The sequence below is a fragment of the Monodon monoceros genome, unplaced genomic scaffold (assembly GCF_005190385.1).
Source record: "Monodon monoceros isolate NGI ecotype Baffin Bay Population unplaced genomic scaffold, NGI_Narwhal_1 Super_Scaffold_18, whole genome shotgun sequence".
Classification (NCBI taxonomy): Eukaryota; Metazoa; Chordata; class Mammalia; order Artiodactyla; family Monodontidae; genus Monodon; species Monodon monoceros.
In genome coordinates, this window is record NW_021703774.1 from 109756332 (window position 1) to 109772094 (window position 15763).

The 15763-nt window shown below is 37.6% G+C and overlaps 1 protein-coding gene across 10 annotated transcripts in view; it reads right to left on the reverse strand.

Annotated features, from left to right (window-relative positions):
- Window positions 1–9329: 9329 nt before the first annotated feature.
- Window positions 9330–15763, reverse strand: part of ADGRL2 (adhesion G protein-coupled receptor L2) — a 213208-nt gene continuing 206774 nt past the window's right edge. For 6 of the 10 annotated variants that reach the window (XM_029230776.1, XM_029230771.1, XM_029230775.1 and 3 more), the window contains exon 20: window positions 9330–11979. In XM_029230776.1, coding sequence (XP_029086609.1) covers window positions 11225–11979 — 755 coding nt within the window. In that variant the 3' untranslated portion in view covers window positions 9330–11224. Of the gene's footprint in view, window positions 11980–14997; window positions 15080–15311; window positions 15441–15763 lie in introns of all 10 variants that reach the window. The other 4 variants (XM_029230778.1, XM_029230777.1, XM_029230780.1 and 1 more) reach the window with 3 other exon arrangements.

Below are 15763 nucleotides of genomic sequence, written 5' to 3' on the forward strand. Positions count from 1 at the left end.
GGACTGTCAGATCCAGCTTTGCCTAGGAGGAATCTAATTCAAATTCACCTCCTAAACTGAAGGGCTAGTCAATTTCCTACTGCACTGGGACTTTAATGCAGCAGTTTTCCTTATCTTCCATCCAGCATTGATTAAGGAATCTGAATGCAAAAAGTCAAAGTTGCATTACAAGCTAAGGCTGTGCTTTAGTGCTGAAGTGACAATCATCCCTATTCTCCGTGTGAACTGGGAGCAAGCGCTAATTAAAATTATAAGCTAGAGAGAACATGCATTGAAAAAAAAGAAGCCATCCCTAACCAATAATTCCAGGGGTAAATCACACTTGATTTGCTAACATATAGAAGTGTCCAGGAACCATGATCTACAAATGTCTTGAATACGGTTCTAATCAATCTGCTGAACAATAATCAAGGAGGCATATAATTAGAACAGGCTCATCCGACGAGCCACACATAACATTGTCTCACCTTGAAACAGTGCAGAGCGTCCTGTCTCAAAAGTAAGAACTAATCCCAAACAGAGGCCGTGGTCTCCTTTGAAATGCGCCCTGACAGACTTCTAGCAATTCCGGGCTTCAGAGTTGTCCTGGTAAAGTTTCACTGGGCCTCCTGGTCTTTCTGTCCTCTTCTCCTTTCCCTGTAACCCTTGTCACATCTGCTACCCGAACATGGAAAAGATTCCGACCTGAAATGCCCTTCGTGACAATTCAAATCCCAGTTGGTGCTTTGCAATCAGTAATGACAAATAGCAGGCAGGAAACTCCTAGAAAATATGAGTCAGTCACATTTTTTCACAAGCTACTGACATGTCCAGCAATTCCTGTTTGCACCACTGCCATCGGGGCGGGAATGGCATGGGAGAGCAAGGACAAAAAAAAAGAACAAAGTTTGAACACTTACTATTTGCCTTGTCAGAGTTCTAAGCCGTTATATGATGGATCACTACATTTATTCCACAGAAGAGACCCTTGCAGTGGATTAGGAAACAGCACGTTAGAAAGAATAACAACATCTAGAAAAATGTGTTGAAGGTGATATTTCAACCCTCGTCTCTATAGTTCCCAACCTGTACTTGGCGAGGACCTCAGTTGCCTCCACTCTCCTCCTTCTTTCTGACCTCATACACGCCAAGCTCATCCATGACTCAGAGCCTTTTGACTTGGTGCTCCTATGCTTGGGAACTTCTCCCTCCAGATCTGCAACCAAATACCTCCTCTTCACTAGCTGGGTCTCCGTATCAGGAGGGCTTTCTGCAGGGAGGCCTCTCCCAGCATCCTAGCTACCCCTGCCTTCTCGCTGCACTGTTCTCTATCATTTACCCTTCATAGCTCTGTGTTATGTGCACAGGCTCTGGAGCCAAACTGTCTGGATTTGAACCCCAATTCCTCTGTTTACCAACTGTGAGGCAGAAGGAAGCATACTTGGACTCTCCATGCTTCAGCATCCTCATCTGTAAAATTAGGATCATGAGAACAGCTATCATACCTATCTCATGGGTGTGTTCTGAAATTACACGCAGTAATACAGGCAAAACACTTAGAACAGGGCCTGCTATAGACTCAGCATTCTATACGTGTTTATTACTGTCTTCTTCATAGTACCTTTAGGTAGCTGATGTTATCTTCTTGTCTAAATGTTTATTAGGATGGAGTCTGCTCTGTTCCTTACTATGCCCTCAGTAGGTAGAAATGCACCTGGAAAACAGTAGATTATTGTGTAATGCATTCAATAAATCATTGGTGCCTCGAGATTGAATGATTCAAGTCCCATATTATACTGCCTTTTGGGCTTTAGAATAAGATGATACTGGATCAAAGTCTTAGGTCTGCCACTCTCTAGCTCCGTGCTTTAAAACTGGTTATTTACCTTATCCAAGTTTTATGATTTGTGAAAGACAGATAATAGTAACTACTCTGAGGCTGGATGAATAATTTATGCTATAGTCATCAATGGAACATTATGTAGCAATGAAAAGGAATGGACTACAGCTGCATGAATGCACTTCACAAGCATAGTGCTGAAGGAAAGAAATCAAAATAAAATATTCTATTTTGCAATATTCTACTTTACACTGTTCAAAAACAGGTTAAACTGTGGGGTGAGAAGTCAGGTAGTGTTACCCTTGCAGATGTAATGACTGGAAGAGGACACAGGCAGCTTCTGAAGTTCCATATTGTTTCCTGTTGTGGGTGTTAATTACATTGGTATATGCATTCTGTGAAAATTCAGGAAGAGCTACTCTTGTAATTTGTGTATTTTAAGTCATGATGATAATAATAACAATAACACCAATAATAATAATAATGGACTACTTCCCTGTATGATTGTGAAAATTAAGTGAAATAATGTAAATAAGGCATGAAATAATATAAATAAAGCACATAAGAGAACTCACTACACACTAGTACAAATTCCCTTTCCTTCTTCCAACATGGGCATAAAACAGCAGATATCAGGTCCAGCACCCAAGGGGAATTCAAGGCCCCTCTCAATCTGGCTTTAATCTATCTCCAGAGTTTTGGTCCACAACACTCCATCAGACACATTATTTTGTCCAGCCTCACTGAACTTCTCACTCAAATCATCTCTTGTCTTTGCACATCTGTTTGCCTTTCACATAATTTTCCATTCACCTAGAATTCTCCCTTTCTACTTTGTTCACTTAGCAAACTCCTACTTATCCTTCAAGACTCAGCTCCAACACTATCTCTTCAATAAAGCCTTTCTCAGTAGTCCTTTCAGTCAATCACTCTCTCTGTTGTGCTTTCACAATAGTTAAGCCTTTATCTTACTGTGTTGTAATTATCCTTTTAAATATCCCCTTCTGTTTCAAGCACGTTGCTTCACTATGCTAAGCCTCACTTTTCTCACCTATAAAATGCAGATAATAATAGTTTTTATGTCATGGAATTGTTACAAAAATTAGAATTTTTTATAATGAAATAATATTCATGAAGGGTTTAAATATAGAGCTTAGCAAACAGTAGGTGATCAATATTTGTTAGGCATTACCATTATTAATTTAAGGGCAGGGACATCCTTCATTTCTGCATTGTTCCACCACCTACTTTTATACATGGAACATGAAGTAGATAACTAATATTTATTAAAGAAAGATGAACTAAACAAACAAAGCAAGAGACTGCTTTGTAATACTCCAGAGGAGACTCAGAGGCTCACTGCCTTTGGCTCTCATTAACCTGTGTCCCTGCAGCCCTGAGCACTCCCTAGGGTCACCTGTCCCCTAGACGGGGGAGCCTGGTGTCTGTACCTGCTGTGTTCATAAAAATTTTACTGATATACTCTGGCCAAACGGCTTGAGGCAGATAATGGCAATCCAGTTGAAGTCCCGATGACTGATCATAAAACTCAAAGTCATGAGATGTTTATGCTACTCACAGTATCTTCTGAAAGAAAAAAAAGGCTACTATCTATTGAGTGCCTATCACATGCCAGAAGCTGCACTAAGGCACTTTACATACATTACTTCTAATCCGTAGAGCAACCCTTGGCAAGGTAGGCTGATTCCAATTTTACGGAGGAGGAAACAATTTGAGAGAGGTTAAGTAATTTGCCCACGAGAGAGCAAAGGCTTAAACCTATGTCTATGTGAATCCAAAGTTTCCATAACCGTAATAAATACCTGTACTTCATTAAATTATTTATATGAATACCTTATCATATAAAATGAACACTAAAATTTGGATAATATATAAGAATTACAAGTAAGTTTGAAATGCTGGAACTTTTTTTTTCAATGCTACCATCTTTGTGGCCATAACTCTAGCTAACTGTTAAGGAAGAAAAAAAGGGAGAAAAATTAAAAAGAAACAGAAGGATTTTCAAAAATTTTTAAAGAATGTGAAGAACAAGAAGAAAACTAGAAGGAAATTGAAAAGTAAAATTAAGGAGGAATTCAAATATAAGCAGGTTTATATTCCATAAAAGATTAAAGGTTAATACTAAAATATTATTTAAAATATATGAGATTTTTTAAAAAGCATAAGAATCTAGAAGACAAGATCTAGAGATGAAAGAGGAAATCCAGACTAAAATACACTCTAGTAAGGAAAAAGGCTAAAATCCATGAAATGAAAAGATGTTATATAAAAGTAGATATGATTAAGAACTAAAACGTTTTTTTAAATCAAATAAATAACACACCAAAAAAATGCGAGGAAAATTAAAACAAAAAGAAAAACAAAAGGCTTGAAGAGGAAAGAAATAGAGGGGAGAGAGAGATGAAGTAGGGCAGGAAGCAGCCAGGGACAGAAGTGAGGACCAACAAGGCAGTGCAGACCATACTCAGTTGCAGTAGCCAGGGCAAGGGACAGGAACCCAGAGTACAAGGTCTCATGTCCCCTGTGCTTTCTCTCTTATCTCTGTCGCCCAGGGCCAGCTAGGTAATGAGCCGTTCCTTAGAAAGTTGGAGCACACGGCTTTGTGGCACTGACTACTGTAGAGCCCTTGGGGGCTCTCCGTGGGCCAGGTTGTCCCCAGATGCAGAATCCAACGAGCCTGGCTCAGGCACCCAGCTAAGGTCCAATTCCCACCCACTGCTGTGCAGTCGGTTAAGTTGAAGTACTCAGTTTCCCCACTTGTAACAACATTTACCCTCCACAGTTGTGAGAATAAATGCAATAAATCATAAAGCTCAGTGTAATGCCTGCATTAATGGACTACATTTCCAACAACTTAACTCATGGAGAACCCCTGATCTGCTTGCCCTTCTGAGCTCCACACCCTAACTCCAGGGCTCTGAAGAACACTTTTTTTGGGGAAAAAAAATACACTACTATTTTAGTTCAAACTTTTCATTGTTCAGAGAAAAGGTCTCCAGCCAAATGTTAAAGACAAAGCTAGACTATGAACTTGAAATGCCCTAAATACTGAAATGCACACATATACACGCACGCGCACACACACACACACTCTCTGTCTCTCTCTCCCTCCCTCCCCCCACCTCACACACACCCCATTTAGCTTTAACACAAATATGAATTTTTAAAAGTTAAAGGGAACTCAAATATTGGGATTTTTCACATGACTTTTCCCCCATTGTTATGTCTCAGTTGTGAAGGAAAATAAAAAACATTATACGTGAATGAATTGTTTCTCAGTTTTTGTGGTTGATCAGTTTTTGTGTGTTGACCATATTGACCGGGTAAACCAATATTATTTTATTGGTCAGGGGAGGACTAGAAATTCAACATCCTGACTCAAAATCTTTTTTTTTTTCCCTATTACAACTGCCTCATGACTACATTTTAAGTTACTTCCAAAGGGGGCAAATCAGTAACCAATAAACTTTACATTTGACTACCACCCAGCTAGCAGGCCGGCTTATGCTAAGATTTGAGGTAAATAATTATCTTTTAGGAGGGATATCTTCTTCTGAAACTCTTTGACTTATTTAAACTGACTTTTTAACTTCATTTTCTTTTACAGCTCTATGGACTCAAAACAAACAAACCTTCTCTAACCACCAGGAGAGAAAGAGTCGATGAGGTACAAGAGACATTCTTGGGACTCTGAGTAAAACCAGAGGTGACACATGTTGGTTAAATGCTCAAAACTCTGGGGCTAAACATGATGCTAGTGAAGGCTCGGCCACTCACCAGCTGTGAGACCTTGGGCAAATTATTTTTCTTCTTTCGCAAAAGTAGATAATGAGCACCCTTCTTAGAGGATTGTTGAGTGGATTAAGTGCAACAAAGCACACAGTATTTAGTGCGGAGTCTGGCATGTATGAGCATCTATTAAATGGTAGATGCTAGAACTTTTATTCTTGTTGCAATATTAGCAAAATTATTAAATGGGACCAAATCATTTAGTCTGAGATATTTTTAAAAATTAGACAGCAATTCTTGTCTTGTAGTTCCTTTATTAGAGTGTTAAAAGAATTTACTATGTGCTACTGCTATGTTTTGATTAAAAGCCATCTATTTATTAAGACTGATATTTCAGGGACTTCCCTGGTGGCGCAGCAGTTAAGAATCCACCTGCCAATGCAGGGGACATGGGTTCAAGCCCTGGTCCGGGAAGATTCCCACATGCCGTGGAGCAACTAAGCTTGTGCACCACAACTATTGAGCCTGCGCTCTAGAGCCCGCGAGCCACAATTACTGAGCCCTTGTGCCACAACTACTGAAGCCCGCGCACCTAGAGCCTGTGGTCTGCAACAAGAGAAGCCACTGCAATGAGAAGCCTGGGCACCACAACAAAGAGAAGCCCCCGCTCGCTGCAACTAGGGAAAGCCCACACAGAGCAACGAAGACCCAACGCAGCCAAAAATTTAAAAAAAAAAAAAAAAGACTGATATTTCAGCAAACATAAATGAATCCTTCATCTGATCAATATCTCTGATACTTATCATTTTTCCTGGGTATTCTATATAGTAGCTGTCAGTCTTTCTAAGGAAAGATCAAAAAAAGATCAGTCATTTTTTGCCTAATAAAATCAAACGAGAAAGCCATGTTGCTTTTTAAAAAGCTTAGTTCTGACATACGATTTAAAAATGCTTATGAAAAACATATTCAGAAAACCATTCAAAGATTGATCATTCATCACTAGTCTCTTATGCTCACCCAACACTGGTTTACTTAAGATTAACTATGCCTTTTAAATATTTCTAAGAGCTTCAATAAACACATGATAGAGAAATGTGTGAAAGATTCACGGGGCAACTTTTTTCCATACTGAAGACTTTGGTTAGCTCAATTGTACTGGGTTACCTGTTTTGTTGTTTCTTATTTCATACAGTGATTTATAACGTTAAGTGCCAGCATGCCTAACAGCATTTCACAATGCATGAATTCAGAAAAAATTCACAAGCTAAAATAATAGGCTTTAAAAATGAAACTGACCTCTGAAGATTTCTTACTGAGAAATTGCGCATTCAGTAAACAGTAATGCCACCAGGAAAAGGATGAAGACTCCAAAGAAGCCTTATTAAGAGATGTGGGGTGGTCTATCGCCAATATTTGAAAAACATTCAGAGTACATTTAATTAGCCTAATTACATGGTGCGCTTACAGCTTATTATCAATGTCCTCTGACAGAGATATGTTATCCTGGCCTTGAAAGCTCAGCGCCCATAGTGCCTTGAAATGAACTTGGATAATGTCCAGGAATTTCCATCAGTCCCATACATTTTGGAACAAAGCACTACTAAAGTGCACAAAGTACATGTTGGTTAAAAACGTAATAACATTCAAGTTTTTCTGCTTGGTGCGTTTAGCTAACATAATGTGTCTCTATGATTGTTGGGAGAAAGACTCAAAGTGACATAACAGAAAATTCACATGTTATACCATTCAAATGATAAGACCGTCATAAATTAATCTCCAAACCCACTACTATTCACTCATCCTTTAGCACTAATGCTTCCAGTCTGCCAATACATGCTATTTAAGGGCTACTCACAATGAACTTAATGTTAACTAGCAGGAAGCATGTGCTATGGCATTTTCACCCAGAAGCATACTAATTTTATTACCCAGTGAAGCAATCCTCATCTATATTCAACACGTCAGTAACTTTTCATACTGACATTTGAGATTTAATGCAACAATTTCATGGAAAGAAAAATATGTGGAACATAGGATCATGTGAACTCTTGGTACTAAGTTTTATTTGTAAAACACTCAGGGATTACTGTCTTTTAAAAAAATTCAGTATCAATAAAATATGAAGAGCTGCTTTCATTTCAGAAATTCAACTTGTATGCATTCTTTCAAGTTTTTCTACTTAGAAAGGTATAACCACAATAAAAATTTTACTGAGTTGAAGTTTTTTACAAAACACTGTATCCCACGAGAACATCTTAAAGGTCAGTTTTAAGAAGGTTCAAAGTTGAATTGATGGAAAATTACATATTCTCTTTTCTCATTTAAATAAATACATAAAGCAAGCATCCTGAATACCCCCTGTAACAAGTACACATGAATTCTTCTTTTGATATTGGGCAGTGAATTTGTGCATAATACTTCTTTTGGGGGAAAGGATAGTGACAGTGATTTTCTGTCAAGTAATTGTTGCTGTTGTTTTTCTGGTTAAAATATTAATATAAACTACCCTCAAATGAACGTGGATGAGTTGAGCTGATGACATATTTAAGCAATTTATGGATTTTAATGGATTCTCTTCCACATAAATGATTTTAAAAGCCTATAAGATGAATATATACGATGTATAAGCTATAATTTTTTCTGTTGGTGAATAGAACAAACACAAGCCTATATTTTAAAATAAAAGAGATCAATCTGGACTAACATTTATCAAGCTGCATCTAAAATAAATGGAAACAACCACTCCTTATTATTAATAGACCTGTTGACTAACTGTCCCTGAGATAAGGTATAATAATGTGACTTTATAAAAAGTCACGGTTGTGATTATTACAAAGAGAAACAATTAAGAAGGTGGAAATTGCATATACAAGTGAAGTCTGGACAGACTCAAAGAAAATACTGGGTTAATAAATAGAGTAATGCACTAGTCAATAGATTAATAATTTTAAACCTAAGAAATTATCTGTACTAGGGGGAATGCTGGATAGAATTTAAGGCAACATTTATATATTTTTAAAAAGAAATCCATTTTAAAAGCAATTCTTCTTTCGGTGGCAAAGATGAACCATAGCTTCCAAATTGTATTCTCTAATGTGAAGACTTGTAAATTACCTATTCTGAAGAGAACATTAACTATTTAGGTACTAGGTACTTCTGCACTTGTTCACATCATACCAGTTTTAAGAACAGCCTCAAGAGAAAGAGATGCCACAAATTAAACAATCAATGTTGCCTTTTTTTTTGGCAATTCATCACTGATCCAGCCTAACCCTAGTTAGCCTGTATACTAGGAAGTACAGATCACATAACATTGTAGAGTTTTAGGCTTGGACAGCAAAAAATACATAATAGAAAATGAAAATGCTCGATTATATAATGCCCCCTTCTAGTAAATAAAGTTTTGTAAATTCCTGCAGAAGTTTACCCAAGGATGAATACACTTCTCAGACGACTGTTAAATCTGTTTGAATATTAATAATTTCTTATAGTCAATTTCCAACTTGTTAGGTATTAACTATATGTGATTACACTCCTCCATTGTCACCCTACTATTAATTTTTTTTTGTGGTATGCGGACCTCTCACTGTTGTGGCTTCTCCCATTGTGGAGCACAGGCTCCGTACGCGCAGGCTCAGTGGCCATGGCTCATGGGCCCAGCCGCCCCACGGCATGTGGGATCTTCCCAGACCGGGGCACGAACCCGTGTCTCCTGCATCGGCAGGCAGACCTCTCAACCACTGTGCCACCAGGGAAGCCCTCTTATTACTCTTTTTAAATAGGCTGTGTCCTCATGAAATAAAGTGATTTCTAATGTGGTGGAAGCCCTTGAGAGAACCAGTAAACTTTAGAAGAATTTGGTATAAATGCTGATGATGTAGACAGGAGAAAATCTGCATGTTGAGATTCAATTATATGATTTTTGAACCTTTCCATGATAACAAACATTGTCATTTGCAGCTGCCTATAGGGCTACTTATAATCCTCAAAGTGTAAAAGTATGTTTTAGGATTTGCTTCTCAATACTGCTGAAAAGTCAGTTTTTTTTAACAATGCCCAAATTTGACTTGAGATTTCCAACACGTCTTCTTTTTTTCATTTTTATTTGTTTTTTGGCTCTGTTGCAATGCAACAGACACAAATACTTTCAGTATATTTCCCTAATGAAACCTATCTGCCAGATTTTGTGCATAGGTAATGGTAATTAGAATACAAATATATTCTTTTCAGGATATAGAACCATCAGGCAGCTGAACTGTATTCTTTTGCATACCCGTGGGTTATATTGTGAAGGAACCTAGTATACCCAAGGGGAGCGGGGTGGCAAAGGACCGGTGTGTTAAAGCCAATTATGTATCGTACATAAAAGTGCACATTAGCTACTTGAAAAAGTTCACATTTATTTACTGTCAAACCGTGTTAAACTTTACACTGGATATTAGTGATGGGTTCATTATTAACAGGTTTACACAAAGGGATGAAAAGAAAAGCAGAATTTTGCTGAAACAATTTACATTTCACTAGAACTTTATCATAAAATAAATTAATTACTAAATATAGGCAGAAGGAATATGGAAGAGTAATATTTATGTTTAATTTTACTTTTTAAAAAAGAATAGGCACCTTTTGTTCACTAAAAAGTTTGTGAGAAGTGCCCAGTGCCCTCTTTGGCCCCTGTTCAAGAACAAACAGAGGGGTGACAAACAATCTTTTCTAGATTTCACCACATTTGTGCAAGGCATGGCATAACTGGCTTCAAAGAGTTTTTTTTCCCCATAAAACACGTTCTTTTGGCCATAAGAAATTAAAATGTAAGAATAAGAACTTGTCAAAGCAGAACACTGTATACAGTGGAAAATAAGTGAAAATGGGTAGAACTTACAATGACAAAGTGTAAGAAAAAACATTTGATAACATATGTGCAACCAAGAGCTTCACACAATATTTTCTCCAAACTCTAAAATTATTTTAATGACAATTATATATCAGTTGGACACAAATGTATTTATTTTACCCTAGCAATAGAACAAAATATAATTTCTTTAGCCATTTTTGAATAGGTCATTGTACAGTTGAGGAAACATATGAAATAAGGCCTGTGGCTTGATTGCTAGTGGTTAAACATGTTTTCAATCTTTGCCTTAATGTAAAAGGTTTGCAGTTAACTGCAAACTGATGCAGAATATCTCTCCTGCTTTTCCAAGTCTTGTCAGGAACAGTAAGGTACAGTAAATTTGTCCCACAGGATTTTAAAGCCTACGTCTTGTATATAATACAATGCAGGCCTACAAAAATGGTGCAGCCATATTTACAAATTTAGTTCACAAACTGCTGCAGTAAAATGGCTGGAAAGTTTTGTTTCGCTTGTCTCACAATTTCTCTAAACAGCAGCAGAATCTTAAAATACCTGGTTGGCATCTCTTTTCTTTGTAACAAATAATTCATTTTAGTATACTCTGTGTATATACAAAGTTTTTGTATGTTATATAAAAATTCACAGAACTGCAAGGTTCAGTCATCTTTTTTACACTGGAGAACCACAGGTCGACAGAGCCATCTCTTCAAGCAGAGTTTGAGGGAGCTGTATCAGGCCATGGAGCCTGTCTTTATTTACTAACACTTGCATGGGGCCGCTGGAATTCCTTAGCTGCACTATTAAAGACTTGTCACCAGCTGCATTTGTCCTTCTCTGACATCTCCTTCTGGAATACACCCTTCTTTGTTAATGGGGATTATGTAACCATCACTATTGCCCCTGCTGATCTGGTAGCACATCTGAAGCTGATGGCCAGCTCCAAGGTTTGGCATGCTCTTATAGTAAATGTCCTCGTTCTCACTCCTCCTGGATGGAGACAGGTCTTCTTCCATGTCGGGGCTGCTCTCCTGATATGGAGAGTCTCTAAGGTTGGGCATGCTTGTGTAAAGAGAGTCTCTGTTGGGGGACTGTAGGTGGTCCTCGGCCTCAGCTGTCAGCTGGGAGACGTAGCTGTCAGTCCCCTCGGGCTTCGCTTTCTTCTGGGGTTGGTACAGAAGGGAGTGAGTCCGCTGAGGAATGAGTGGTGCCTCGAGTTCTTTGTGATGGAGCTCCAGCCCTGGGTTGTCACTGTGCATTAAAGACGAAGCATCTGCCACGATAGCGTCATCTTCGCTGCTGCCCCCTCCAATCACAGGTTTGACTGGTAGTGTGAGCTCGAGGTTGTGAGCCTTGCTGCTGCCCCGCAGGTTGTTGTGCACTAATTCTGAAATGATCATCTTCTCAAAAGCGGAATCATTCAGACTTAGTCCACAGTCCACGACTTGCACGCTGTCATTATAGTCCCCCTTGCGTAGTGAGTAGCTGTTGTTAAAGTTACCATTTAGCGGTAGAGTATCCATGGCACTTGTATCCCTGGCATTGTTCAGTGAATGTCCTGAAACAGAAAAGGGAGGGGTTCGGTTACTGCCTCTGATCCTTCCTCAAGAATCTTTACTTCTTTTGTACAAAACTTTTTAATGTCGTTCAGGACAAAGTTGTATTTGAAAGCTAACACTTGGAAAGTGCCAGGCTTTCCTGCATTCCCAACTGCAAACAATTGCAACCCCTTAGATAACAGGAACAAGTGTGAAAGAATAATACTGTTTTCCAGGGAGGGAAGATGGTATACAGAATGTTGCTTTATCAATTTCGGGGAGACAGTAGTTATGAATTGATTTTTGGTCAATCTCTGACACTCTTATAAAGACTTCACTCCATGCCCTTGCATAGTTAATGCAAAGCAATTCATTAGTGACATTTACGTTTTAAAGTACGAGACTATGGTTTATAAAAATAAAATTAACAGAATTTGTCCTAAACAACACTAAATTAAAAAGGAATAAGTCACATACAAAAACTGAAGGCAAATGTACAACATAAACCCACGTAACTGGCAAGCAACTCTTTAAACAACATTCTAACATTTCCTTTTTCTGGAGATGAAGTGAAAAAAAGAATGAAGAAATGGACAGACACAAAGAATTCATGTTAAACAAAGACAGCCGCCTCTCATACTGACTGGACCAGGGGCCCACAAGCACCATCCAACAACACGACAGACAGCAGGTGGAATGACTCACTTTGGACAACTCACATCATGTCTGTCTGCTCAGGCTATCTGGCCTAAGAGTAGCTGATATATAAAAGAAAGTAAAATGATTTATTGTAACATGATGAAGAATTTCTAAGCTTCTCAGCAACTTAGAGCAAGGGTTCAACAAATTAGATTACCAGCAATAGCAGCCTTTTACTTTTTCATTGAATATTTCTTATTATTTTGAACTTTTATTTGGTACTAATACTCTCTCTAATAGCAATGGCCCCAGGCTCCTATCAGTCAAAGTTTGCCTGCAGCCCTGCAGTCTGCATCAGTCACAGTGACAGCACCGAATGAACCAGCAGAGTCTACTACTGTACGAGACTGGCCCACAGACACCATGGGCATGGAGGTTAAACGCAGAAATGTTAGGAGATTTCTTAAGTATGGGTCACAGAAATTAAACCAAGAATAAATATCAACTGTGGAATGGGAAAAGGGTGTCAGCCTTGGCTAATATATTTTTATTTCTAAAGGAATGAAAGATTGGATACGTCTGCTGAAGATATGAAAAGAGGTTCAGGAGGAAAAAAAATATGGTAACATGCTCTCTTTGAATCAGAGTTGTATTTTTCTACAGACACATAAACATGTAAACTAAGACATCACAGTGCTTCTCAGGCAGATGAAAAAAAAAAGGTTTTAGAGAAAATTAAATGATCTGTACCATGGAAAGTTAGGTTATTCATTCTCAAAATCCTAGAGAAAAAAATCACTTGTCTACAGATAGGTCTGGAAAAAAAAAGAATGAAATGATGTTATTGAAATGAAACTGACCACTGTGAGGCTGCTGCATTGTATGCAAGGCTTGGAGGAGTTTAGGAAAAAAATTAATTCTTCGAAAAAATAGGAAATTTCCCTTTTTAGTGCTCACTCCACTCTTAAAGCTGCAGATTATCCTAGAAAACTCAATGTCATGACCAAAAAATACCTAATAAATGCTCAATTAATTATCATTAGCAGAAAATGAGAAAATAGGTGGGTCATATTTATTATTGACTCATGTTATTTAGAAAATTCTGATCCAACTTCTACATTTGAAAAGCTGACAATTCGATTTGTATCATGTTCCAAGGCATGTCTGACAAAATGAAGTTACGATAGTTCTTTGCATGGCTTCCTTTAGCCTCATTGACACAAATCTCCAGCTTTATAAATTTATATATGTGTCACAAACTTTAGAAGATCTACTACTAGGAAACATTTGCTGTTTTAAATTATAAGTGACATGAGGATCAGTTGCTAGCATTTGTTTCCTCTGTCGAGGTTTGATCTTGTCATTTTTCTTTTTATTGTTGTTTAATAAATATAAAAATATATACTGGGTAATCCAAAAGGTGTTTTCTATGATATACTGCAGATTTAAGCACATCTTTGGCTGGTTTTGAAGAGGCAACTTTTTCTGCCCAAGTTCAGGTAATTCACTGGAAGACTTTCCACAGCCTGTAGCAAGATTACTGTGGGAATGCAGAAATGATAAGTCAATTATTAAGCATTCTGGTTGACAGTACCTCAGGCTTTAAAGAGCAAATTATTTCAGCATTGCATGTACTTAAGTATGGACAGCATTTGCTACAGACCTCTATTACTGACAAAAGGCAGTACATATAGATGTACTGTTTGAATTTGGAAACATTTGAGTTGCAAATTGTGAACCACTTGCCCGCTGAGTCTACTTCATGACTGCTAGTTATGTTTTAATTGTGCCGGTTAAAAATCATGCTGAAAAAATTTACATTTGATAGGCAAAGTTAAGTTTTACTCCCATACTTGTCTCTCTGTAGGTTGCTAGAGGAAAGCATAAGGAAAGTAAGAAAAACAAGAGAATGAAAAGAGAAGCTGCAGTTACGTTAAAAAAGAATGTCAGGAAAAAAAAAAAAACGGAAACGAAGTTCTGTGTTTAATTTAGTGGCAAATATCAATCACAAATAAAGATTATATGCTAACTGTAATTATGCAATAACTTTCACCAAACTCTTGAAAATTCTGTTAATATTAAATATATATATATATTTTTTAAATAAATAAGCTATTAGAAAAACAGTAAAATACAGGATGAGTTAGTGACAATCTCTCCCCCTCCCCCAATAAAAAACTATAGGTATAAACTGACTAATATTAACTTTATTCTTAGTTTTTTAAGAAGAAAGAAAAACTACCATAAAGCTGCACTATACTATAGTTTGGTTACATTGATAATGCTGGATGTAGTTTTCTATACCTAGGCATCCAAATTATTAGCTAAGTCATGCCAGAAGCAAACTCCGTCAGCAAGCTTTAGAGTCAACTGAATAGTATATTACGTAGATAGGATACCTCTAAATGATATAAATCTTGAAGATGGGCTCTCAGACCATGTGATGTCAGTCCTGTAATAATATATTAAGATTTATGCCACCTGTGTCAAAAACATGGATAATTATTGGTAAATACTATCATGACTGAATTTTTACTATAATATAGTGCAGTTTTAGAAGCCTGGCATGGGCAATACCATAATGCTTTTTAACTGAGAAATTAAGGATGTAATAGTAAGTATATGGCAACTTGAGTGTTCTAGAAAGAGGGCAAAGATCAGAGTTCTGTTTAGCAGCAAAGAAAGGAGGTTGTATTCGTAAGTATAAGCACACCTGGTGAGTTAAACACAGGAGCTGAAGGGGCATTACATACAACTGTTTCAGCGAGCAATGTGTTATAGGGGTTGTTAGTGCCGTGGGGTCGAAGAAGAGGGTTTGTTAGTAGGTAATTGCCAGTCATTCCTAAAGCAAAGAAACAGAAAAAAATACATCAGTTCTCTTATTTTAGTGTTGCAGTTGCAGTAAAGTACTTTTCGTATTCATCAAGGGTAGTGGATAAGTTGGCAATGGAAAATCTGCTGAAATTATCTGACTGTATTTGAACTACTAATTTGAAGGAGAAAGGGAAGAGGGAAGTTAAATTTCAGCAATTCACAGGTGCTTTCTAAGTCCCCCAAGTAAACACCTGCTGAGGATGACATTTACTAATTTATACAAAATCACTGTTAAACAAAAATGGCAATTAAATGCACAGAGATCAACATTATGTTTCAAGATGTTACTGC